At 37.2% G+C, this 27,993-nt stretch overlaps 4 protein-coding genes across 6 annotated transcripts in view; 1 reads left to right on the top strand and 3 right to left on the bottom strand.

The window, feature by feature from the left end:
* The window catches only part of lrig1 (leucine-rich repeats and immunoglobulin-like domains 1), a 72,040-nt gene extending 59,401 nt beyond the window's left edge, over positions 1 to 12,639 (top strand). The window contains exons 13-18 of the mRNA XM_022682371.2: positions 6 to 326; positions 1,707 to 1,988; positions 4,835 to 5,269; positions 5,366 to 5,497; positions 6,225 to 6,488; positions 8,842 to 12,639. Coding sequence (XP_022538092.2) covers positions 6 to 326; positions 1,707 to 1,988; positions 4,835 to 5,269; positions 5,366 to 5,497; positions 6,225 to 6,488; positions 8,842 to 9,050 — 1,643 coding nt within the window. The 3' untranslated portion in view covers positions 9,051 to 12,639. The remainder of the gene's footprint in view (positions 1 to 5; positions 327 to 1,706; positions 1,989 to 4,834; positions 5,270 to 5,365; positions 5,498 to 6,224; positions 6,489 to 8,841) is intronic.
* Positions 1 to 27,993, bottom strand: part of LOC103029679 (solute carrier family 2, facilitated glucose transporter member 9-like) — a 1,095,244-nt gene that overhangs the window by 375,345 nt on the left and 691,906 nt on the right. The window lies entirely within an intron of this gene.
* LOC111193738 (SH2 domain-containing protein 4B-like) lies at positions 22,505 to 23,535 on the bottom strand. The gene is made up of 2 exons (XM_022675494.2): positions 23,280 to 23,535; positions 22,505 to 23,042 (listed from the first exon to the last, which is right to left on the bottom strand). Exons 1-2 carry the CDS (start codon positions 23,416 to 23,418, stop codon positions 22,930 to 22,932), a joined length of 252 nt encoding a protein of 83 aa, XP_022531215.2. The 5' UTR covers positions 23,419 to 23,535; the 3' UTR covers positions 22,505 to 22,929.
* The window catches only part of slc25a26 (solute carrier family 25 member 26), a 69,588-nt gene continuing 66,116 nt past the window's right edge, over positions 24,522 to 27,993 (bottom strand). The window contains exon 10 of the mRNA XM_022682370.2: positions 24,522 to 25,070. Coding sequence (XP_022538091.1) covers positions 24,974 to 25,070 — 97 coding nt within the window. The 3' untranslated portion in view covers positions 24,522 to 24,973. The remainder of the gene's footprint in view (positions 25,071 to 27,993) is intronic.

Below are 27,993 nucleotides of genomic sequence, written 5' to 3'. Positions count from 1 at the left end.
TGTAGACGACCTGCCCAAGCCCCAGATCACGGTGCACCCGGTGCAGACGGCGGGCGTGGTGGGGAAGGACGTCCGGCTGACCTGCACAGCGGCCAGCAGCAGCAGCTCCCCCATGACCTTCACCTGGAGGAAGGACCAGGAGCCCCTGCGGCAGGCGGAGGTGGAGAACTTCGCCCACGTGCGCTCCAGTGGCGGAGGAGTGATGGAGTACACTACTGTCCTCCACCTCCGGGACATCACCTTCGACCACGAGGGACGTTACCAGTGCGTCATCTCCAACCACTTCGGCTCCACCTACTCCAACAAGGCCCGTCTCAGTGTGAGCGGTAGGTTTCTGTTCCACAAATAAATACATAAATCTGATGCTTTTGTTGGAGTAACTGTTTCAACTGTCCAGGTAAATCTTTCTACTGGATTTTGAAGCATTTCTCCACCAACATTTGGACATATAAGGGGCAGAAAGGGATTAAGCCTAATCTTGGACTTCTCAGCATTCTGAATAGAGATTTTTAATTGAAAGGAAAATATAGTCTTTGGCTAGGCTTAATCCCTGTCTAGAAAACTGACCCATTTTTATTAAAGTTATAATAGTTTTGAATTTTAGTAGTTTAATTTTAGTTTCTTTTCACGTTTTTCCCTCCAAATCAGTTAGTTTTAATTTGTTTTTAGTGTCTGTTTGCTAGTTTTTATTAGGTTAATTTTTTATATTAGTGCTTAGTTTTAGTAAGTTTTTATTAATTCTAGTATTATTTGTGGTTAGATTTATTAAACACCTAATACAGTTCCAGTAAGGAACCGTTTTTTTTTTTCTTTCTTTTAATTACCATTTCTATTAGTTTTAGTACAAAATAGTACAAATGACCCTGCATTTTTAATGCAGCCAAGCAGTTAAATATTACAATAAACAGGGGCTTAAAAAAGAATAAAAACCATTTTTAATAAATGTTAGATTAAAAAAACGCGAAAAAAAGGAGAAAATTACGCATAATTAATATATATTGATAAAATGTTTACATATCCTTCTTAATTTTTCTTTTTATTTATTTTATTTATTTCATTTAAATAGGTCTACGAATACAAATCTGAGAAAAGGGGTGAAAAGATAAAAAAGGAAAACTAAACTGAAGCTAAAACTATTTTTTTAAAATGCATAAAATTAAATAATTAATAATAACAGTACTTTTAACATGTAAAAGATTCAAAATAAGTTCCCTTTGAAAAAGTAAGCAATTATGGGACCTATTTGTCCATATGCAAAGTTCTGTATTGTCCCGGACATAATATGCTAGATCGAGGAGAAAAGAGAAAAGGCAGCCCTGCTCAGCTTCACAGCAGAAATGTGATTAGTGTCCATTACCCCTCTCTCTCTCTCTCCTGACCAGTCTCTCCTCACACTTACGGAATTTGGAACAAATTGATTTAGCAGTGTTTTGATTTGGCAGTGCCCACACTGACCCACTGTTAGTGCTCTGTCTGTTTGTCCAGCAAATGCAAATTGATGGCCTTCAAACACTTTTTTCACATTATTTATCTCTGGCGGTTTCATGGCTGCTGACCCGTTTCCCAGACTAAATTAAGTTAGCCACAGCTGTGAATAGCTGCTCTGTTCGGCTTCTGATCAGTCTAGTTTGGTGTTTTTATGCTGTTAGTTTCAGGGGGAATAAAGTGGACCGTGTCTAATTCTCTGCATTTCCGTCGTTCTTTAGTCCTGCCGTCCTTCGTGAAGACACCCCGGGACATCACCATCCGGGCTGGCACCAAGGCTCGCCTGGAGTGCGCGGCTACGGGTCACCCTACCCCTCAGGTGGCGTGGCAGAAGGACGGTGGAACGGACTTCCCAGCTGCCCGTGAGCGGCGCATGCAGGTGATGCCCGATGATGATGTCTTCTTCATCATGGACGTGAAGCCCGAGGACATGGGCGTGTACAGCTGCACGGCCAAGAACACAGCCGGGATGATTTCAGCCAACGTCACGCTAACCGTACTGGGTAAGACTGCAACGGGCAGCTCGATTTTAAAAATAGAGCTTCTAGAATCTACAGCTTTAAGAATATAGAGCTTTTAGAATGCAGAACTTTTAAAAATCTACAGCTTTTACAATATAGAGCTTCAAGAGTGTACAGATTTTGGAATAAACTTTTAGTATCTGCAGCTTTTGCAATATAGAGCTTCTATAAACTACAGCTTTTGCAATATAGAACTTCTAGAATCTACAGCTTGTGCAATATAGCACTTCTAGAATCTACAGCTTGTGCAATATAGCACTTCTAGAATCTACAGCTTGCGCAATATAGCACTTCTAGAATCTACAGCTTGTACAATAAAGAGCTTCTAGAACAACAGCTTTTAGAATACAGAACTTCTAAAATCTACAGATTTGGCAATGTAGAGCTTTGAGTGTACAGATTTTGGAATATAATTTTTAGACTATAACTTAGAATATGCTATATAGAGCTTTTAAAATCTACAGCTTTTGAAAAGCAGAGCTTCTGAAATCTACAGCTTCTGCAATAAAGAGCTTCTAGAATCTATAGATTTGGCAATATAGAGCTTTTACAATCTACAGATTTGGCAATATAGAGCTTCTAAAATCTGCAGATTTGGCCATATAGAGCTTCTAAAATCTACAGATTTGGCAATTTAAACCTTTTAAAATCTACAGATTTGGCAATATAGAGCTTCTAGGATCTACACCATTTGGATTATAGAGCTTGTGGAATCTACAGATTTTCAAGTATAGAGTTTTTAGAATATACAGGGCTTGCCAAAAAGCTTCTAGAATCTAAGGCTTTTACAATATAGAGCTTCTAAAATCTACAGCTTTTGGAATATAGAGCTTCTAAAATGTATAGATTTTTAAATATATATCGATCTAGGATCTAGAGTATTTGAAATATAGTTTTGAGAATACAGAGCTTCTAAAATATACAACCTTTGAAACATAGAGCTCCTAGAATTTTTTAGGTTTTATAATATAAAGCTTATAGAATCTACAGATTTTATGATATAGAGCTTATAGAATCTACAGCTTTCGGGATTTATTGATGTTCTGGGTTTTGAAGTTCTAGAAGAAGAAGTATTATGTCCCATGACTTTTGGCATGTCAGTGTAGTTGATTAGTTTGGGCCTCTGTTATATCTGCTGTCCCTGTACCTCATCTGGATCTACCTTCAGGCAGACCAGAACCATAATCAACAGTATCTGATCAGTTATTGAGAGGGAATGATGGAGCTCCATTGGGTTTAGTGAAGAGAGAGAGCATCTAAAGCTGCAGGGATTTGTGCAACACCCACAAGACGGAGGAATGTTTTTCTATATTTTCTGTTTGGTGCAGCTGTGGCCCTGTGTTTGGGGCCAGAGGTGAGAGGTCAGTGAGGGGGTCACTGAGAGGCTATGGGGGCTTAATCACTGGGATATGAGAGCTTTTCTCAGGCCGGAGCTCAGCTGCAGAACAGCCGCTTTATTCAGCCACCTGCAGGAATAATAGACGCACAGGAAGTGAGATTTTCAGCTTTTCCCCCCACTTATCTGCTCCGGCTCATTTTTTCCCTTGAAGGCTGAACACAGGGAATTTTTTTTAACCCCAGCAATGTTTATACGTTGCATGTACGGCTTAAAACCAACCTCAGCCCTGAGCATTTCCACCTGCTGCCTCAACACCGCCGAATGTGATTGCTCAGCAACATTTATACAGTTGTTTATTAATGACAAATATTAAATAACTAAAAACATAAAATACGAAGCAAATATTATATACCAGACATGTGCCAGAGGGATAAGCTGATTTAAGTTTGATTTAAGGAGCAAATTGTTTTAAGAGTTACTTATTAATTAGTGGACACTAGATGGATGCCACTAGTGTGTTGTCAGTAGGGTATTGCCAATTGGTTGCTGTGGTGCCCCATGTCAATGGTCAATTGTAATCTGAAGGGTACAAAAACACCCACAATTCATTTCTATGGGAACAAAATAAAGGAAAATATTTTGTGAGAAAACCATTTATCTATAAAAATGTGGCAAACAATAGGATGGAACTCTAGAGCACCTAGTGAAAAGATATAATCATGATACTGTAATCCTGCGATACTCAATATATTGCAAGAATATTTTCTACAATACTTCAAAGCCTCTGTTACTGAAGAAGATTAAATATTTATAAATAAGTTCTGGATTTATTGGTGTCAGTTTCACAGAATTCACAGAATTTAACAACAGTTTAAGCGCTAGCTATTTCGACCATCCAGCAGTGAGTATAAACGGTCTTCAGCCTGTTGCTAACCCCAGCTGGAGCATTAGCATTAGCCGCTAAGCACTAGCTCTAGTATATTGGACTGTTCCTATGTGTTTACCGTGTTAAAATAAGTTATGTGGGACGAAAGGCTAGCTAATGTCGCCCTAGCTTACCGGAAAACACTCAGGGTTCCTCAGTGTAGAGCTGTTGGACAGCATTTATTAAGGCTACCTGCAGTTAGTCGTTACTGTTAATGCTGCTGCACCCAGCCTCAGTTGAAATCTGGACATCTATGCTTACTGTAAATAAAGAGAAGCACTTTACTCACCCAAATAAACTGTTTTCAGAAGAGAAATCTGTGTAGATTAACATCCAGCGCTCTTTTGACTTTGAAAAAAAAACTGTAAAAGAATTACAGTACACCGCTGTTCCTTACTAGTGTTGCATGATGTGCCTTATAATCCAGGAAAATAGACCAGAAAATAGACACTTATTTAAAAAAGTGCAAAAAATACTGTACGTCATAAACCAGGAAAAAGGTTTTTGTTTTACTGCACCTTTGAGACCAAACGTTTTTAAAGTTCACTTCCTTATGGTCCGCAGAGACGCCACACCTGGCGCAGGGCATGGAGAACCGCAGCGTGGTTGTGGGAGAGACGGTGGCGCTGCAGTGTAAAGCTCTGGGGAATCCTCCACCCCGCATCACTTGGCTCCGAGGGGAGAAACCCTTGCGCCCGAGTGATCGCCACCACTTCACCCCCGGCAACCAGCTGCTGGTGATCGGCAGCGCCGCCCTGGAGGACGCCGGGCGCTACACCTGCGTCATGTCGAACCCTCTGGGCACAGAGCGTGCGCACTGCAGTCTCAGCGTGTACCAGAGACCCAGCGGCCCCTGCACCCTGCAGTCCGGCCCGAGCACCGTCACGGTGGGCATCATTGTGATCGCTGTGGTCACCAGCATCGTCGTGACGTCGCTGGTGTGGGTGTGCATCATCTACCAGACGAGGAGGAAGAGCGAGGAGTGCAGCGTTAACACTGGTGCGTGCTGGAGCCTCAAACACTGATTGGTTGTTAATTTGTTGTTTGCTTACATTTGCCTTTTCATCATTCTTTGTTTAATCTTTCTTCCTCCAGACGAGACGATTGTCCCTCCTGACGTGCCAAGCTACCTGTCCTCGCAGGGGACACTCTCAGAGAGGCAGGACATATGTATACGAGTGGAGTCCAGCGGGGGCTCCCAGCCCTCTGGATACAGAGACAGTAATGGTAAGTAAACTACAGTCCATAGGTAGGCGATATGGCCAAAATATAATATAAAAATAATGACTTTCCAATATGACAAATATTTTTATCGCAGTAATATATTCTCAAAATTAATTTAAATAAATTCCAAGTTTTATACATTCAGTAGATAATGGGAAAGCAAAAAGTCTATAAACGTTTGTAAATTCTATTAACAGTAACTTAGCAAGACTCTCTTTGATTTTGTATAAAATAAAAGAAAAAGCGTAACAAAAATAATGTAACAAAATTCTTCCACAAAAGGGCAGCATATAAACTGCAAACAATTAAATCTAAATAATGGTTTCTTCTGTTATTTATTTGCTATACTATTTATTGCAACTTTTTTGTATACTATTTTTGACATTAATTAATTTTGACTACATGTACAATATAGGACAGCAGAAAAGATGAGAGAAAATACTTTAAAATATATTTATCACAAGTTTATATCAGTCAGTAATACAAGCAAAAATATTAATTGTATACGTTCAGTAGAAAAAAAAAAATCTAAAATCTATTTCATAAACCGTTACTTAAAGACTTTATTTGATTTTGTATAAAATAATAGTGTAACAAATGAATGTAACAAGTGTCTTCCACAAAAGTGCAGCATATGCTTATGAAATGCAAACAATTAAATGTACATACAGTACATTTAAAAGCAGTCTTTCTTATATATTTTGCTATATCTCTTTCCGTTTTTCCCCAGGAGGCTTCGACGTTCCGGTGCTCTGCACAGACTGCATGGAAAACAGCTCTACCTACTCCAAGCCATCAGACTACCTCCCCCACGGAATAGCGCCCCCTTCAGGTTCAGAGTACCAGCAGTCTCCGCCTCCCTCAACCTTCACCAGCCACAGGACAGGAGACACACACTGCAATGGCACACCCAACGGGGTCCGGAGAGACCCCCAGCCCATCTTCCCCAGCAACCACGACAGGTCATTACAGAAGAAACAGAGCGACAGAAGAGGTAAATAAAGCTGCCATAGTTGTTCTTTATGCAGTTAGAACATCACTAAAACGTTACACACAGAGTGATCTTTTTTAAGCCTTTATTTCTTTTATTGTTGATTGTTTTACAGCCAATGAAAATCCAAAAATCAGTGTCTTAGAAAATTAGAATATTATAAAAGACCAACTGTGGGCAGTGTGCCAAGTCCTGCTGGAAAAGGAAATCTGCACCTCCATAAAAGTTGTCAGCAGAGGGAAGCATGAAGTGCTGTAAGATTTTCCGGGAAAACACTGCACTGACCTTGGAATTTGGATAGAACACAGTGGATCAACACCAGCAGATGACAGACATGACTCTCCAAACCATCACTGACAGTTAATTTGTACATCAAGGGAGCAGAGTCTGGAGGAAGAGTGGAGAGACGCACAGTCCAAACTGCTTGAGGTCTGAAGGTGTGAAGTTTCCACCAATCAGTGATGGTTTGGAGAGTCATGTCTGTCATCTGCTGGTGTTGATCCACTGTGTTTTATCATGTGTTATGACAACTTTTATGGAGATGCGGATTTCATTTTTCAGCAGGAATTGGCATTTTCTAAGACACTGAATTTTAATCATTTATGTTTGTAAGCCATAATCTTCAACAATAAAAGAGATAATCACTTAAAATAGATCACTGTGTGTGTAATACATCTATATAATATGAGTTTCACATTTCTCAATGATATTCAGTTATTTTTTTATTATTAATTTATTTATTTTGACTCCATGTAAAATATATTTATTGTTATTATATTAATCAGTAATATGAAATCATTCATTTTATATATAGGTAACACGCTAATTAAAAATGTGGCTATTTAAATGATGCAACAAAAAAAAAAAAAAAACAGCAATTGCTGCTCCCTACTAGCGCTGACAACAGACCAATTAGAGTTCACACCGTTCGCACCGTGCCCGTTTCATTGCCCAATATCCGACTGTCATACTTTGGATGAGGTTCTGATTCATGAGGAACCACCCTCTTCTCATAAATCAATAGAAACGTTCTGCTTCCATCAACAACTAATGAAAGCTTCAGGCAGGTTCTGTCCTGTCCACAGATATGATGGAATGATTAGCTCAGCTTGGTTTGAGAAGTGTGAGGAAGGTGTGTGTGGTCACATACAGCATTCCATGGCCTCGGGGTGAGATGAACGATGAACGTGTGAAGTGTTCTGTCTATCTGCAAATTCAAGTGGCTGAGTAATAAGGGCCAAATGACCGAAAATTATACAAGCTGTTTAATTTCTTATTAAACATAAAAATGTGTGTATTTATTACTAATTATCAAACATTGCAGTTTTAAATTTGAGAATTAATATGAATAATTGAATTATAGAAGCTGCCAGAGGGAATCTTAGTGATTTTCATATTTTACACTTTTCCTAAACTGAAACATAAAAGGGGGTTATGTTATGTTTGCACCTTGTTAAATATAAAAGCTGCATGTACGGTTAAAGAGGTCTGCTTACTATTTTTTATTTTTTTAAATATAAGGGAAACAATAGAGCTTGTGCTTTACTTTAAATGGTGCTGTCTTTTTACAAATAAAAAAAAAACATATGTGGGCCGTTCAGTCAAATGGGTGCCATTTGCTTGTTGTAACTTTTTTAAAATCTTTTTTCAACTCTAAATTTAATAGCACATGTATTTGACTACTCAGAACATTTACTAGTCAAGCTCGGACAGCTTTACTTAAATTCCACTAATTCCTTTGATTTTCTTTTAAGAAAGTCTTGATTTTAAAGAAATGGTTGACTGCATGTTTAAATAATTGATATTTATAACGAAAAAAACGTCACTGCTGTTACTGGCACTCACTCCTGTTACTTTTTATGTGTTGAGTAACAGGAATGAGTTTATTAATAATAATATATATATTTTAATGTGTGTAATTAAGAAATATGCCATGTAAGAACTAAAAATTGTAATTGAACATCATTGATTATTATTATTATTATTTATGTATTTATTTGTTTTTTTAAATAACCCTAGTAACCTAGTACAGTCACAACCAGGAGTTTTCATTTTCCAGCAGGACTTGGCACACTGCCCACACTGACAAAAAATATGAATTGTTCTCAACAGTTTCTCAACAATAAAATAAGTAAATGCTTAAAATAGATCACTCTGTGTAATAAATCTATATATATATATATATATATATAATCAGATTCACATTTTACTGAAATAAATGTACTTTTTTAATGATATTACATTTTTTTTATAATACAATATACAGTGTTATATACAATATTTACAATTCATCTGGAGGGAACAAATAAAGAACAAACATTTGTAACAAGTGTCTCGTCTCTCTTTTTGCTTTTAGGATCTTCAGTAAAGAAGGCGGGCACAGCGAGCTCTCCATCAGCGGACGAAAGCTACCATCATCCGACGAAGCCAGCGCCCCTCCCCCCCACCCACACAGACACTGAATGCGGGTCTGAGCTCACAAAGACTCTGTTACCCAACGGACATGCGCACACAGCCAGACCCGCCCAGAGCGAGAGCGCCCCCCTGAGGCGGGCCAGCGACTAGCGCCTCGCCACCGCGGCTAAGACTTTGAGACGGCGGCGTTGGTGTTATTACTGTTGTTGTCGTCGTCGTCATTATTATTTTTATATCCTCTTTGCACTGCGAACCGCTACCTCAACCAGAGGGGGAATCGGAACGTCCTGGAGTCTGAAGGCGAAGCTTGAGCGGGGGCGTCGGCGCCCCAGTGCGAGCGTTACAGCTGTACATAGTTTTAAATCCTCCTCAGGGAGGCTTGGTTCAACGCTGAGAACTGTGACTTGCATTTTGAAGCATGCTAATAATGTAGGGAATACTGTACGATACTACAGAGTGCTATAATAACAGTGAACAGACTTTTGAATTGTACATAAGAGTTTTCATATATATATAAATATAAATATATATATATATATATATAAATACATATATATTATTATATAACTTTTACAAAAGAGTATTTGAATCTATTCTGTGCATGGTCCGAACAGAGTGATGCTACTTTTTCTCTCTTTTTACGAACCTCACGAGCGATTTCTCCCGGTCTTCAGCCCTGGTGCCTTATACAGCATGAACAAACAAACAAAAAATAATCTGTGAGGTGACTGTAATGATTTTTTTCTTTTTTTTCTTTTCATGAAATAGAATGGAATTTTTACTGCACTTGAAGTTCAGATAAGCCCTTTAACTTTCTAAGAACATCAATGGCCTTATGACATGTTTCATATTACCTGGTCTTTTTTTTATTTATTTTTTTTTATATAAATGCATTAGGAAAGTGTGGCATTGAGCTGCTCAAGCCCGGTCTGGTACAACAAGGGAAAAGACTTTTATTTAGTTTGTGAGCAAAAATGGTGAAGATATATTTCAGCACTTTGGTGAGTGTGACTATAAGATAGCATATTTAATGATCTTCTCGGTCAGATTTACAGGAATATCTGACGCTACATTCTTCACACTACGGTCACAAGAACACACACTATAAAATTTTGCTGTTAATCACTAGCATACATACTTGTGCTGAGCATGGACGACGCTACATGGTTAAGGTGAGATGAGGAGGCTACATGAAAAACGTAATTCATGCTTTTGTGTCAAATCAACACTGCAAAGTTTGGGAGCGTTTACACTTGTGCATTGGTTTATCTGCAAAGCAGGAATGTGATGCTCAGCAGACCAATCACAGTTGCTGCAGTCAGGCTCTCAGGCTATGAAGTAGATTCGACACGGAAACAAACTGGCCTTAATTGTGATTCAATTTATTGAAATAAAAGAACATGAAGGTAAAATTTGCTGAAATGTAATGTACAGTACTGTGGAAATGTCTCTAATTTGCTCAGAAAACAAAAAAACTAGTATTAGATTTAAATAAATACAAATTAAAACTGTCCACATAGAATTTAAAGAATCGGACGTCCCAATTTAACATCTATTTCCTCAAAATCAGCCCTTCATACTTTAAAGTAAAGCAAATAAGCTGTAGAGAGAAATCAACATGCCTGTTAAAAGAAAAAAGGGGACTAAGGCTACGTTCACAATACCAGGCTGAAGTGAATCAAATCAGTTTTTTGCTCAATGTGGCTCAGATCAGATTTTTTCATGGCTGTGTGAACGTGCCAATTTTCATATTTGATCCTAAATCTGATGCATGCATCTTTTGGTGCAGCAAAAGTTCAGCAAAAGGTCTTTCCTTCTCTTGTAAATTTGGAATTTTGAAAAGTTCAATTGATCTGGCGAGTGATAAGGCGGTTAGAATCCGGAGTCATGCTGCTTGGCATCAGCAGCCAGAGTCAGAGACAGAGAGAGAATTTGATGGCTCTTTCTCAGGGTGGTAGATAAATAATTTAAAATAAAATAAATTGCTATTTTGAAGATGTGAGGTGATATTAGATACATTAGAGTGACATTAACAATATCAGTGACAATATTAGTATATGTACAAGAGTATATGTCCACTTGTTATTTTGATTCGGGGCATCCTATTCATAATCATTACATTGAAGCGAAACATTTAGTCAATTTTAAAGATCTGCCACTATAACAAATCTGCCACTATGCTGAGTTTCTAACAAATCAAGAAAAAATCTTTACACAATAAACAAAGCTCTTTAACTTTTAAGAGAAAAATGCATGAAAAAGCTGGTAATAGCAGTATTTTTATACCAAATTTTATTTAGAATATTATTTTATATGACTGATGATTAAAAACACCACTACACAGTACTGTACATTCATTTAACAGGATTAATTTTTAAGATTTTCCAAGATATTCTGGATTATTTTTTAAATTCATTAAATGTTCACAGGGTGTCTTTTATTTCCATTTTTCAGTGTCATGATTTACCATAATTCCCATACAGAAAAGAAATATATATGCAAAATGTATTGACCAATTTATTTATTTACACATTTGCAAAATGTGTCAAAATGGGCAAATCTTTTTTTGTTTGTTTATTGTTTATTATTATTATTATTATTATTATTATTATTATTATTATATTACAACTGTTTTAAGAAATACAATTTGATTAAATTAATCTGAATGTATCTAAAAATTAAAGAAATACATGGCCTTATATTTCTTTTCTGTGTGGGATTAATATATATATATATAAAAATGTTTTTACGACTAACTGACTTTCATGTTCAGCACTTCCTTCCCTCTGCTAAAGGTACAAAAACAAAACACAAGATGCTGCTGCTTCTGTCACAATTATGGTTTTTAACCTGTGGTACATTTTTAACTGTATTTTTGTTGTTTCTTTTTATATATATATATATAGACTGCATTTTGTAACATCCATGTGGGGAGGACAGTGAATGTGGGTGGAATAAAAACTAACAGAGTGTTAGTTTAGTGAATAATGCTGCCAAAACGACAAAAGGGAATGATAAAGCTTCGCTTGGTGATGGTTTCCTCACAGGGAACGGCCAGTATCTTCTGCAAACACCATTAGCTTATGCTAACTCCACTCGGCGCCATCGTCAGGTAGGCTCTCTGAACCAAATAACTGATAAAAGGTAAACAGCTCTTCAGTCTGTGAAGCTTTTTAATGCTTAATGTACCAGTGAAATATTACAGCTACCAAACGACTGAGGGGGTATTTCATTCACACAGGATTAGCGGAGTTAGCCGGCCAGCGTGAATCAGCATTTCAGAGCTTTGGAGTTTTTTCAGAGTTAGCTAGTTAGCTAGCTTAGTTTGCTAAATCTAAACTCCGTATCCCTCAGTTTACACAGATAAGTTTTTTAAACGATATCCAGAAAGTTAGCTCGTTCATTTAGCACTGATTTACAGCTAACTAAAGGTTTCTAAAGGACTAAAGGAGTTCTAGAGCTAGCCGGTTAGCTTAACCCTGAGGAAAGTGCTAATGCTAGCTAGCTAGCTACTAAGAAGGTTGTGCTGTTTTTTTATTTTATTTTTTTGGTTTTGCTGGCTAATCTTCTGTAACACGACTTCATAAAAAAAAAAAAACTCAGATACTACACGGCTCACCCTCACACATTAATTTATTCAGATGAATGAACTGAAACCACTGTACATTTACAATGCTAAAGAAGTTGAACTGTTTTAACATGGCAAGTGTCTATTAAAAGTCACGTTTTTGCTCTTTGACTTTGGTTGTCTGCATTTTTTATATATTTTCAATTTACACTGAATTCTACAACTCAAAAAATGTATTAGAAGAGACTTTAATTTGCTTAAAGCCTCAACAAGCAGAAGTTTCTCAAAATTCAAATAGTTTTTGTACCATAAAAGTACATTTTTTCTTTGTGTGTTTTTCGATGACTGGAGAATATCCGAAATATCACTCCAATATTATGAGTATTTTATATTATGACCTTTTATATGCTTCAAAATCAGCTGTTTAACACAGTACTCAAACTTTTAGTCAAAGCACTGAGGCTGTGTCCCAATTCTGTACCGGTACTCATTAGTGCTGTGCGATATGACGATAAACACTCACACAAAGCAATCCAGACTGTTCTCATACAGAGTTCCCCAATGGTGGAACAAACTACCTTCCACTACCAGATCAGGAGAATCTCTCACTATCTTTAAGAAACTCCTGAAGACAGAGCTCTTCAAAGAGCACTTACTCTCCTAACACCTCTAACAAACTAACTAATTCTAACCTCATCTCCTTCTTCCTCTTCTCTACTCCTCTATCCCATTATTTCCCTCTGACCTCCTTAAGGCCCTATCTATAGATGCTTTATTTTTAACTTCTATTATTTTTGTACTTAACCTCTTCTATTATTTGCACTTCAATATTGTAAGTCGCTTTGGACAAAAGCGTCTGCCAAATGTAATGTAATGTAATGTAAATATTGTGGGAAACTATCGTTTCTACAGTAATTTCATCAATTATTAATGCAAATATATGAAGTAGGCTAGGATGAAATGTATTGGCATGGTCACTTTGCATAAACTCGGTTTATATAAGTGATAATAAAGTAATCTTCGCAAAAAAAAAAAGCTTCATAATAGGGGTTTTGCGATATGACTCTGCTTTATGTTATTTGACGGACACTTTAAAAAATGTTATTGAGTTTTTTTGATAACTCAATTTAAATACCTGTATAATTTTGAACAAATAAGCTTCTGCATCTACCTCATCTGATACATATATATATATTGCTGCACTAAAAGGTAGCAATTCTCATTTGTGAAAGTTTAATAGTAAGCAATGATATTATTTTGTTAGATTTTTCGAAGGATAACTGAAAACATACTCAAATGTGGTATATTATGATATAGTGTAAAGTTGAGTATACTCAAATATCAGAATTTTGGTTCACAAAATGTGCACTAGCCTAACATACCTGCACTAATAAGATTAAGATGTACTAATTACTATAATAGTATAAGGGTGTAGTGCACTATTGGGATACAATGTTTTTTTTTTTTTTTTTTTACTATGTTCTCATTTAAGTGGCTTACCTATACGTGCCAAAAACAAAACATAAAAATCTTATATATATATATATAAACAGCTTTCATAAGACTACTGTCATATATACTGTCGCACAATAATTAGTTTTAATGGAAGTCAGTGTAAAAAAAAATTAATAATTCGAAGCCATTTGGGATAAAAATTGAACACAATTTAAAAGGGACATATTAGCTGTTTTAACACAAGGTACGAAATGTTACATTTTCATCAAGTTCTTTGCACAAAATCACTCTCTCATAAAGATTTCACCAGCTCTATTCCTACTAGTTTCAGTCCCATTCAAAAAGAGCCACTCCACAGATGGCACTTTTCCATTGTTTAAAGTAGTGCTGGGCGATATGGGAAAAATCATATATCACCAGTGATGGTATAGTTACTTTGAAAAAGTAATCCGATTACTGATTACTCCTTTAAAAAGTAACTTAGTTACTTTATGGATTACTTGATTTTAAGTTACAAGTTACTTTATTAGTTACTTTCAGCAGCTGCACACACCACGTCCCGCCGCCTTAACATAAAAATTATAACCAGTTTTGCCAATACTCCCTTTATTGGAAAATGCATTTTTAACAGCATCAATGTATCTCTAGACATTTAAAGTTGAACTATTTATTTTTATAAAATTAAAAGACCATTTCTCTTGAATTAACTTAACATAAATAATTTTTTTTATAAAAAATAAAATATGGTCTTTCTTGATTTCACTTAACATAAATACTTGTTTTTATAAAAAAAATATAAAATAAAGAAAGTGTTTCTTGACCTGACATATTTAACACTGTAAAACTGAATATTGAACCTGTTGTTCTCTGCAGGGCAGCAAGGAGTGGTTTGATAAAACAAAACCGTGTATATGGTCGAGGCCAGGGATCACATATATGCAGACTGCGGTCCGGGTCCGGACCCAGGCGTTGTCCAATAAAACAGATGTTTTATTAATGTATAATTTATGTTATTGGATGAATAAAGGGATACTGCAGTGTCTCATGGAACCTGGTAAGACAAGCAGACTGTAAGAACTGTGATTTTTTTTCTCTGTTTTTCTAGTGTGTATGCTGACCTCGGACAGTACTTCTGAAATGCTAATGCTTATCTTTTGGAATTTGATTCCTTTGATTCTTATTTTTTAAAGCATCAGAAAGTTATCAGTATATTTCTGTATGCAGGGCTTAATTTTGCACATGTAAATCCCAAAGCTTTAATCGTTTTAAAAGTTGTATATAGATATTTCTCAGAGTTGCACAGACAATTGTAGGCAGACCACCAGTCACAATAAATTTGAATGAATAACCTTCAATAATAAATTACTGGCCAATACATTGAGGTAACACTTCATGATCAGCCTCAAACCTACTATCCCATGACTTGTAGAAGTAATGTCAGTGTAATTCCTAAGTGGTCAAACATCACATAGAGGCGAGTTGTTGAAAATTACACTTTGGTTTTAAGTATAACAAAAAGGTGTAACAACACTGAGAGCCTTTGTATATTACCAGATACATTATTTATATAAATTCAATTAAAGGAATAACTTTCACTGAAATACAAAACTGAAATTGTCCTTGGAGCTGACATGACCTTATCAACCTTATCATATTTGGGAATATGAGACACATGGGATAATCAGCTTTTAACTTCAGAACATCTCTGTTCATTACATTAATAAGAAATCAATAATTTCTGATTTATTCTTTCAGTGTTTAGTTGAAGTGTTAAAAAGTGGTTGAATGTGGGCATCAAATCCACATTTAATAAAATATTAAAATTATTTTTTTTCCATAAACACATTTCAAGAAACTTAGCGATAGTGTGATCAAATAAACAGACAAAAGTGATAGCAATAAAAAAACATTTATTGACAAAGTTAAGAAACAAACAAAATTAAGAACAGTTAAAAAAAAACAGCGGCAAAGAAAATTCTCTCAGAAAGAGAGATAGAAACCTTGAGAGGAACCCATACTCCTTGGGTCAATACACAAATTAAAAATGTAAAAATCTGAAAAAGACAAAGAGCATAAACATTAAATGAAACAAAAATATATACAATGCAAATATAAAATCCCGTATAAAGACATACAATTAATAAACCCGCCTTTAATTTTATAAAAAAAATAAATAAAAAATAATGTATAATTAAGTACAGAAAGATTAATAGTAAAATAGTAAAAGGTAAGTACAATATTAATTGATTAAAGCACTAAAAGACAAACGTTAAAATGTTTTTAATGAATATAAGCCCAAAATAAGACTAAAACACCAATACAATAACCATTAATAAAGCAAGTAACTAAGCAATAAAAGAAATATATACAAAAAGTGTATGGATTAAAACACTAACAGTATACTATATAAAGATAAATACAGTTAAGTAATTAATAAACATCAAAAGATAAACAATATCAAGATAAAAGGATTAAAGCCTTAAGTACATGAACACAAATACAAAACAGGAAGCAATTAAAAGCATACAATACACAAAACGATTAAAACATTTATATAGTTAAAGAAAATCATTACCTTTTTAAAAGTATGGAATCAATAGCTTTATTAATACCTGCTATTTTCCTTAGGTGTGTTTTATAAAAAAAACCTCTAAACTAGAGTATAGAGCTGGGCGATATGGCCGAAAAAAAAAAATCTTAGATTTTTTTTTTTTAAATCCAATTTTCGATTTAAATCGATTTTTTTCCCCCTACTAAAAATCAAACTAAAGATGATAAAGAAATGGTTAAAAACTAGTTCTTATTTAATTTGTTTTCACTTAAAATGTTCCATTTGTGGTTAAAATGCAACCAGAAACAAGCAAAAAAAAACTACTGTAAACAGTGAGAACATCTAGTGACTTTTAGAAAGCTTTCTCCAACATAGTTTAGGTACTGACACAATGCACCCTCAAACTTAAAAAATAAATAAATAAATAAACACACCCTTAAAAACAAATAGAAATAAATAAAATGGTGCCCTTTTTTGATAAAACTTACAAAGTAGACAATAGAAAACAAGTACAATTTATATGCTCTTAAGTAAATACTTTTCCCTATTGGGCTAGAATTGCAAAACAAAGCATTTAAATAAGTGCCAGTGTTCTATAAAATGAGATCTTTTCTCATGAATATGCAAAACATATACATAACTTGTAGTGAATACAGAACCTGGTACACGGTTGGAAGATGTGCCAGGGACAGTTCCTTGTTTAACGTTGAATGGTGAACTGGTGCTGCTGCTGCGTTCATTCCTATGGTAGCAGCACTTCTCCCACTCCGCTACATGGTTCTGTTTAAGGTATAGTGATAAATTGGTTCACCTTACAGCGAGGACCTGTTTGGTCTACTGGCCAGTGCTTCAGCTGGAGCTCCAGGACACTGAGGATGTTGTGTCTTTTGGAACTGGGCCTGATTTTACAGAACAGAAACAAAACAGTTCATGGTAGCTGTATCAATTTATCCAATAAAGTAGATCTACAGGTCTTACTTTATATAAATAAAACTAACCGACATAAAAATATGCATGAAAATGTTCAGGACATCCAGAATGGCAAGTATTTAAAAACACGGTCCAGTGTTAATTTTTAGTAACATGTTTAAAGTCTATTCTATCTAAGACAGTGAGACAAATACAGGAACTTTTCTAAAATTACACTCTTCTACTGCAGCACAGACGTACACTCCCTCCTTAAAAAAATGCTCAAAACCAGAAAAAAACAAACACACCCTGGGAGGTTAGCTCTTTAAATAGCTTTTGACCAGCATAGGTAATGTTTATTTCTGGATGATCAGCTGGACTCAGCAGGGCCAACATTAGTAGCCTAGTCTTTTAAAAGTAATTAACTCATTTTTTAAAACCCATAAAGTCCAGTAACAGCTGTGTTTATTTGTTTTTTAAAGTCACTGGTTAGCTGCGGGTGTAACTTCACAGACCGCGATCTCAGTTCACAATTATGCAGCCACACATCTTATAAAATCTGCTCCTAACCAAATATCCAGCACAACAAACCCAGCTTTAAACCCAAACCATCGCTGTATAAACAGAGACAGAGGAGAAGTTTTCTTTCAGTGTTTTCTGACAGAAACTGTGAGGATTCAAAAAAAAAGACAAGAGTGTGTTTACTAATCCGTTACTCGTTCGTGATGAAGTTAACGCTAACTTGCACGTACAGTGGATTCACGCGGTTAGTTAATAGTATGCAAAATGCAGTGAATGCTGCTGTTTGGGGTCAAAATAAACTAAACACCTTAGCTAATAAATCATGGACTGCAGAAAACTAAGCCGGAGACACAACAAACGCTAGCTCTGTAAGTTAGTTGTCTAACGGAGTTACGTTAAGTGCATAAACTGCCTGCACAGATCAGAACATAACAGCAGCTTACCTTTTCATGTTAAATCCACGACGAAAGCATTCTTTTCTCATCTCTTTATAAAATCCAGTTGCAGCATCACCTGCTTGTTCAGAAACAAAACAAACACCCAGCGCCGTTTAAGAGCTGATTCACGACCTTCTCTCCCAGCACAGGGTGTGTTTTTCTCAATCAGCAGCAGCTTTTAAATCACGCTGTATATTTGCGGCCGTGAATATTAGCGGCCTTCTGCGCATGCGCGAATATTTGCGGCCGTCTGCGCATGCGCGAATATTTGCGGCCTTCTGCGCATGCGCGAATATTAGCGGCCGAGTGCGCATGCGCGAATATTAGCGGCCTTCTGCGCATGCGCGAATATTAGCGGCCGAGTGTATATATTCGCGCATGCGCAGACGGCCGCCAATATTCGCGCATGCGCAGACGGCCGCCAATATTTTTTTTATTTATTTTTTTTATTCGTCTTGTGGGAACACACCGCTAAAATTGGGTATAAATTAACTAAAAGTGTTTTGGTAAAAAGCTAGTTGACTTTTTAACATTAGCCAGATTACCATACTTTAATTCAGTATTAATAAGATTCAGAAATTAAATATCTACAAAAACCCTGCCGAATTAGACCGGAGTACCGAGAGGAGCTCTCAGGCCTGTTAGGTATTTTGACTACCGTTAGCTAACTGGCTGTTTCAGCTCTCGGTGAAACGCGATCTTATTACTGAACTACAGCGTGGTTTAAAAGCTGCTGCTGATTGAGAAAAACACACCCTGTGCTGGGAGAAAAGGTCATGAATCAGCTCTTAAACGGCGCTGGGTGTTTGTTTTGTTTCTGAACAAGCAGGTGCTGCTGCAGGTAATCGAGCTAACTGTAGCTAATTAGCTTAGCCGGTTGAGCTAACTGTAGCTAATTAGCTTAGCCAGCCATGCTCCACTCGCTAGCTCGCTAACGTTAGCTATCTTACAGCGTTATTCGCCATTAACACGCTTTAAATAGTCTTACCACTATTTAAAGACTATTTAAAGCGTGTTAATGGCGAATAACGCTGTAAGATAGCTAACGTTAGCGAGCTAGCGAGTGGAGCATGGCTGGCTAAGCTAATTAGCTACAGTTAGCTCAACCGGCTAAGCTAATTAGCTACAGTTAGCTCGATTACCTGCAGCAGCACCTGCTTGTTCAGAAACAAAACAAACACCCATTAACATGCTTTAAATAGTCTTTAAATAGTGGTAAGACTATTTAAAGCGTGTTAATGGCGAATAACGCTGTAAGATAGCTAACGTTAGCGAGCTAGCGAGTGGAGGATGGCTGGCTAAGCTAATTAGCTACAGTTAGCTCGATTACCTGCAGCAGCATCTGCTCGTTCACAAACAAAACAAACACCCAGCGCCGTTTAAGTATCATAATAAGACCGCGCTTCACCGAGAGCTGAAACAGTCAGCTAACTAAATTACTCACCGGGACTTACAGAGCTCCGCCGCGCTGCTCTAATCTAATCCGGCAGGGTAATAATCACTATCGGTGCTGAAGGCCCGCTGGAGGCCGGCTAGTGCCGCTGTTTTAAGACTGAGGGACTTTAAATGAAAACAGAGTAAAGGGGAAACACAGTGCAGCGCAGCGGACCTTCAGCACCAGAGTGAAGAAATACTGGATTATTTGACCCAATATTAATAACTGTTCCCCATAAAACACAGCGAGGCTTTGGACTCCTGCAGTCCCCATGCAGCTCCCGGAGAAAAGGACGTCTTTCTTGTGGCTACTGATTCAGTGGAGTGGAGCCACGACCATTCAAAACTAGGTTCGGGGTTTTTTTGTTGCCCGAAAGGTTTTTAATTTGTGTGTTTTAATATATTCATTATATGTTATATTGTATTAAAACGTGAGATATAAACGTAAATAATCATAATTTAATAGGAACGGTGAAATATATTATTTTAATTATATTAAATATCATGCCTCAAAATCTCAGATCTCCCCCTCTTTTCCAGTGACTTTGGTTTCTTCCAAAAGTCTGTTGATGAGAGGGCGGGCGGAGCTGGACTGGAGAAAGAGGGCCGGCGTTCTGTCGAATTCTGCTACCTTGTCGAACCGTGCTGCCCCAATGAATATTTAACTGTAAAAATACAAAAGAAGCACTATTTTAGGGCATGTACCCAGTGATATTCCAGTAGATGTACGTTATTAGATTTGGAGTGCATAATTCATTGTACCATGGCAAAGTTATAGTAAATATAGCTCATTACAAACTGCTTTTGTATTTATTTATGATAATAAGTGTAATTTTTAGTTTCCATTTACACTTCTGTGCAATGATAGTGCGTCCAGGTTGTTTAATGCACATAACGCCCCCTAAACCAGATTAATTATACATAAAACACGAGAAAGAATTAAATTGTGTAGGTCGGCGCATGCGCAGTACCTTTGGGAAGCATGTATCGATGGGTAGCAAAATTCGACAGAACACCGGACTAAAAAAACTGTTTTTAACACACCTTGGGTTTGGGCTGTATTCACTCAGTCGCAGTTAAATAAACTCACTGGCCATTTAGGAATCACTTAGACCAGAATTATAATAGAATAAACAATAAAATAATAAAATGTTATATAAAATCGAAAAAAAAATCACCAGTGTCAGTGGCTGTCTTTACACTACAAGCCTCAAGTGTTTTTTTATTTTATATAAATTAACCTTTTTGTCAAACAGCACACATGCTCTCAATATTTTTTTGGCTGCTCTGCCAATGCTGGCTGATAATGACAGCACTATGAATACTGGCAAACAGATGCATGAAATCCACAAATAAAGAAATATGAAATTTGCAGTGGCCTTTTTTATGCCCAATCAGTTTGAAGACTGAGAACATTTGTCTGCACTCCCCTCCGAAGGAATTGGGCGGAAAAAGCATTATTAAAAGATGCATAATGAAGACTGGAAATTGGAAATCAGTTAATTACAACTTTGTCAGTGTGTCCAGGCCCGGAGTGGCTAATCGGGAGATTCGTGAGGATTCCCGATGGGGATCTGCTGAAGTGTCTTATTGTGTACCTTGGGGAAGATGTGGGCAGTTATTAAGGAGTATATCTATGCTGGTGTTTTACCGGAGTCAAGCTATCCGCGCGTATACGCGCGATTTTACGGTAAACAGACGCGCAGGAGGAGAGCACGCTAAAAAACACAGAGAGAGACAGACACGTTTCAGTCGGTTATATTAATTCAGACATACATTAAGCCCAGAAACGAGAAGAAAACCTCACCTCACTGTAGATTTAGTGCAGTACATTATCTATTTGATATAATACCATAACAATCCCATCGGTTTTTAAGAGAGAGAGAGAGTTTTATATTAATATTACTTTTTCAATCCATGCTTCAAATTAAATTTCTCATGAGTTTCCCAAAAGGCCAAAACAGATCCAGTACCTCTTAAAAGAGTCCATCCTAGACTATTACCTCTGCAAATTTGGGTAAATTGCACTGTATTGTTTATTTTATATTAATAAAAAAATGTATGCATGTTTAAAATTAAATTTCTCATGATTTTTCCATAATGCCAAAACAGATCAATGACCATTTGAAAGAGTCCAACCTAGGCTATGACTCCTGCAAGTTTTGGCAAATGTCACTGTATTGTTTATTTTATATTCATTTTTATTTTTATTCATGCTTAAAATAAATTTTCTCATGATTTTCCCATAATGCCAAAACAGGTCCACTACCATTTGAAAGAGTCTGTCCTAGGCTATGACCACTGACAGTTTGGGTAGATTTTACTGTATTGTTTATTTTATATTATTATTTTTTTTTAATCCATGCTTTAAATGAAAATTCTCATGATTTTCCAATAATGACAAAACAAATAAAACAAAAAGGTCCACTTAACTGTTCCACCATTAAACTGCTCAGCATATTTCTAAACAGTCTAGTCTAGAAATCACCTGTTAAAGACACCTGTGCTAGAAACAGGGGGTGTGAGTTTAAAACCATCACCTTAAATCCAATACCTCAAGTGCAAGGGGCTATCTATAGTGAAACCTGCAGAAATACGCAGTGCTGATAGCCTGAGGAACTGATAGGACTGCCTCACAGTGGCCCTGTGATGGCTTATTGGAGAAAGAATTTACATCTGATACTAGCAAATATTAAAAATAAACAAAACAGTAAAATTTGCCCAAACTTGCAGAGGTGATAGCCTATGTTGTACTCTTTCAAATGGTCATCGACCTGTTTTGGCATTATGGGAAAATCATGAGAAATTTAATTTTAAGCATGAGTAAAAAAAAATAAAAAATTAATATAAAATAAACAATACAGTGAAATTTGCCCAAACTTACAGGAGTCATAGTCTAGGACAGACTCTTTCAAATGGTCATGGACCTGTTTTGGCATTAGAGGAAAATCATGAGAAATTTAATTTTAAGCATGAAATATGCCCAAACTTGCAGAGGTGATAGCCTAGGACAGACTCTTTCAAATGGTAGTGGACCTGTTTTGGCATTATGGGAAAATCATGAGAAATTTAATTTTAAACATGAATAAAAAAAACAATTAATATAAAATAAACAATACAGTGAAATTTGCCCAAACTTGCAGGAGTCATAGACTATGTTCTGTAAGAAAGAACATATCCAAAGATCCTCTCGCTAACACGGACCAGGAAGCGTCCAGCGCTGCCTGACTTCAGCAAATCCTCCGCCTCCTCACGAGTAATAATACCTGTGTACAAAGAGAAAGAGCTCAAATCAAAAACGTTTAATCACGTATTTCAATTTATTGACTGTAAGATAATTATTTATTATGTTAGTAATATTGCAAACAAATATAAAGAAATAGCATTAATCCTTTGAAATAATAATAATAACAAACCCAGTAATTATAAGCAGAACACTTAGACAGAGAGAGAGAGGTTTTTCTTGGATTAAAGCTCACAGATGGCCCACACTTTGAACTCACCATGAAACCAGGGGGCAACTCGACTCTCGCCTTGCTGTAAACAAACTCTGAGGGTCTGCTCCTCTTTAAACCAGCGAATAATTTCATCCCTGCTGGACGTCGACAGCGACCGGCGCATACCTGGCTTCCTGTTGATCATAACGGAAAAAAAACGAATTCAGAAAAGCTTTAAGAAAGACAAGCTGTCTGACTGCCTCTCTCATACCAGAAAATCCTACATGACATCAGCTCTACAAGCCCAGGAAACAATAGAGGGTTAAACTGATACGCATATATGACACAGCCTAGAGCAGTGATGGTATAGTTACTTTGAAAAAGTAATCCGATTACTGATTACTCCTTAAAAAAAACTTAGTTACTTTATGGATTACGCGATGTGTGTGTGTGTGTGTGTGAGGTGGAGAGAGAGAGAGAGAGAGAGAGAGAGAGAGAGAGAGAGAGAGAGAGAGAGAGAGAGAGAGAGAGAGAGAGAGAGAGAGAGAGAGAGAGAGAGAGAGAGAGAGAGAGAGAGAGAGAGAGTGTAACGCACAGTGACTTGGATAAGTAACTTTAATCTGATTACTGGATTGGAAATAGTAACGCGTTAGATTACTCGTTACTGAAAAAAGAGTCAGATTAGAGTAACGCGTTACTGACATCACTGTATATCACGATATGTATTTTTTTTATATCACAATAACGATATATATCATGATATATGTAACATACATTTAAGTATATTTTCAGTTATTATTTGAAAAATATGACAAAATAATATCATTGCTTACTTTTTTCCAACTTTATTTTAAAGTGACATTAAACCCAACTTTCACAAATGAGAATTACTGCATTTTAGTGCAGCAATATATATGTATCAAATGAAAATAGATGAGGTAGAGGCAGTAGCTAATTTTTTCAAAAGAACAATGCGTCTCCATTGTTCAGCTCTTATGAGTTTAATAACGTAAAGCATGTCGCAAACCGGCATGTCCGCGCGTGTCCGTCAAATAACGTAAAGCAGTATCATGTTGCAAAATCAATTTTTTTGCAAAGATTACTTTATTATCACTTATATAAACTGAGTTTATGCAAAGTGACCACTCCAATACATTTCATCGTAGGCTACTTTATATATTTGCATGAATAACTGATGAAATTACTGTAGAAACTATTTTCTATCGTCCCCACGTAATTTATCGTCATATCGCACAGCACTAGTTTAAAGTAATATCTATATGACACACGAAAGAGACGACACACAGGTTTCAGCATAAAACACTTTTAATGTTACATTCACACACATTCACAAATATACACACACACACACGATCAGGATGGCATGTCCTTCTGAAAACGAGCCGCGCTTTAAAATCCCTGGAACTCGGGCCGTTAAACTTAATATGCAGTGCATCGATGGCCAGGAATGCAAACCGCTGGGTAATGTGATCTGCTGATGGTTCCTCCAGCACCAGGTGTGCCAGCTATTGCCCCCAGAAGGCCACTGCTGGGTCCCCTCTCCTGGTATGACCTGCGCCCTACGCCTCGCTTCACAGTGTCGTCAGATTTGTCCGTTTCTGCAGATCTGAGGTCAGTACTGTGGTGTAGTTCCTCAGAGCAGACGTCAGAGTCTCAGGATCTCTCCATCAGGTCTTAATGAGAGAGATCTGACCCTACGTGAGACTCAGCCAGATCCCAGTCTTCCACAGGGTATCTGACTATAACATCATGCGACGGACTTTCTCGTAAGCTCCGAGGAAGATGAAGCCACCCACGCTGATGAAGGTCATCCTGGGGATGCTACCAGCAAACAGCCTGATGAAAGAAAGAAATACGTAAATAAAGATGACACATCTTGTTTAACACAAAGTTCTGCATCTAGAGAAAATTAAATCATGGTATAATTACACCTGACACTCAGATTTTCAGAAATTAAGTTGAATTTATTCTGAGTGATATATCAGAAGGCATTAGTGAAGTGAGACTTTCTGTTGATGGAGTGAGAGTGGAGAAAGATTTTTATGGGACTAGAAAGAAAGTGGAGTAATGCCAAGTTCAGACTACACAATGTTTTTTCTCACACGATGTTCACTATGTCAGACTAAGCAGGAATCTTTGTGTCGTACTGTCGGAACTGGCAACACTACACGTTAGTCTCCGACCAATCATCATCTACGTCCTTGTGTCAGTTCACAGGTCTTTGCGAAACAGGAGAAAAGAATCATTGCCAGAGAGCACGTCAAACTGAAAAAATTGAAAGTCTTCAACGGACTGTCAGGCAATTTGTTGGCTCCGACAAAATCTGGTCAAAATCGTGCTAGATTTGTGTAGTCTGATCCAGGCATTAGACTCTGGTGCTTGGAGTGAGATTGGAGAGACTTTTAGGTGGTTGGAGTGAGATTGGAGTAAGACTTGCAAGAGGTTTAAGTAAAGCAGAATAATTGTCAGGTGGTTGAAAGTGAGACTTCTAAGTAGTTGACATCAAAATAAAGTGAGACCTAAAGGTGGTTGAAGTGAAAAAACAAGACTTTCAGGTGGTCGAAGGGAGACTTTTAAGAGTTTGAAGTGAGAAAAGAGTTTTAGAAGGTGGAAGACTTGCAGGAGGTTTGAGTAAAGTGGAATAAGATATTTACTTGAATTTCAGATGGTTGGCGTAACTTAAAGGTGGTTGAAGTGAAAATACAATGAGACTTTCAGGTGGTCAAATTAAGACTTTCAGGAGTTTTTACATGACTTTCAGGTGGTTGGAGTGAGACTTCTAGTTAGCTGACATGAGAATGGAGTGAGACTTGAGGAAACTGAAGGAAGAAAAGAGAGTCTCAGGTAGTTGAAGTGAGACTTTCAGGAGTTTGAAGGGAAAAAAGAGAATTTCAAGTGGCCAAAGTGAGAATTTCAGGAGTTTAAAGTGAGAAAAGAGAGAGTTTCAGGTAGTTAAAGTGAGACGTACTAGCAACCACTGAACAAAAACACTATAGAAACCTGAAATGCGATTGCAATTAACATTGTAGCATCCACCAATAAAATATTTATTTATTTATATACAGAATATATATTTACATTTTGATAGAAATCAAAAGAAGTTTGATTTCTATCAAAAACATTTTTATTTTGTGCCTGAACACAGCAGCATTTTTTGCTTGAGTGCAAACAAAAGTAGAAAGAACATTTGTGCCCCTTTGAGCAACAGGACTCATTTGAGATGCTGCTTTAACTCAAAAACATAACATAGTAAAAAAAAAATGTATTTTTTAAATGTTCATTTAAATTTCTGAATTAAATCGAAACTGTAACATATTAAACTCTTCTGTCACTGCCACTAGGTGTCAGTATAATGGCCTCATACAAGGACACCAGGCCCTTGTAGAGCAAAATATAGTGTTGTGGTCTAGACAACCCAAAATGTGACGTCCACACATGTGGACGCCAGGTTCTAGGAGGTTAATACAGACAGTTGCAACAAAACAGTTGGATCAGGTGTTTTAGAGGGACAGGGGCTCCAACAGATGGGAACAAACACCCTTAAATATCCATAAACTTAAAAACAACCACAGACAGGAACCAGTAAAAAACGTCACCAGTATAAAAATAAGCCGGGCTCGTCGTCCTCGGCGAGGCGCTTGGATTTGCTCCTCCGTGCGTCTAAAATAAAGCGTGTTCTGTAACGAGCGCGGAACGGCGCTAGTTGTTTGGCAGCTTTAGGGCTGATGGAGGAGGAATGTGTGTTGATGTTGGAGGAGCTGGAGGATGCGCCAGGGGCTATGAGAGTGAGCCGTCCCCCCGGGCTCTTTTCCACGCAGCTGCTTTTGGTATTAGCACCGGCCCTGGGGGCCTCTCTGCATGACGGATGGCCAGATGACATTCACACACGTCCTTCAACCATCCAGCAGCCCCCTCTGCACTCGTACACACACACTTGTGAGCACACACACTAGCTCTTTATTTCCCTCGTTTCCCATTTCTCTCACTTTCAGACCCAATCTCTTGTGCAGAATCAAGACCTATCTAGAGCAAGTCACTGACTGCTGACAGATAGTGGCGTAAACATATACAGGGGTTGGTCAATGAAACTGAAACACCCGTCATTTTAGTGTGGGAGGTTTTTTAATGGCTAAATTGGAGCAGCCTGGTGGCCAATCTTCATTAATTGCACATTATTGCACCAGTAAGAGCAGAGTGTGAAGGTTCAATTAGCAGAGTAGGAGAACTGTTTTGCTCAAAATATTGCAATGCACACAACATTATGGGTGATATCAGAGTTCAAAAGAGGACAAATTGTTGGTGCACGTCTTGCTGGTACATCTGTGACCAAGACAGCAAGTCTTTGTGATGTATCAAGAGCCACAGTATCCAGGGTAATGTCAGCATACCACCAAGAAGGACCAACCACATCCAACAGGATTAACTGTGGACGCAGGAGGAAGCTGTCTGAAAGGGATGTTCGGGTGCTAACCTGGATTGTATTCAAAAAACATAAAACCACGGCTGAACAAATCATTTTTTTAATTTATTGTGGTCTAAAACCAGGTGTTTCAGTTTTATTGTTCAACCCCTGTATATATATGGAATAAACATGTGTATAAAATAACTGTAAGGACAAAAACAAGTGGGACACCTGTTTTTTTTCCTCAAAATCAACAGGATTTAAAAAATATTAATAATTCTGGTAATCGCTTGTTCGAATAGCATCCACACCCAAGGTGAGTTGCTTTACTGCTTTATTACCAATTTTGTTCCTGGT

This window comes from Astyanax mexicanus, chromosome 24 (genome assembly GCF_023375975.1).
Source record: "Astyanax mexicanus isolate ESR-SI-001 chromosome 24, AstMex3_surface, whole genome shotgun sequence".
NCBI classification, from domain to species: domain Eukaryota; kingdom Metazoa; phylum Chordata; class Actinopteri; order Characiformes; family Acestrorhamphidae; genus Astyanax; species Astyanax mexicanus.
Note: the sequence above shows the minus strand (reverse complement) of the source record. Positions and strands in the feature narration are given on the sequence as shown.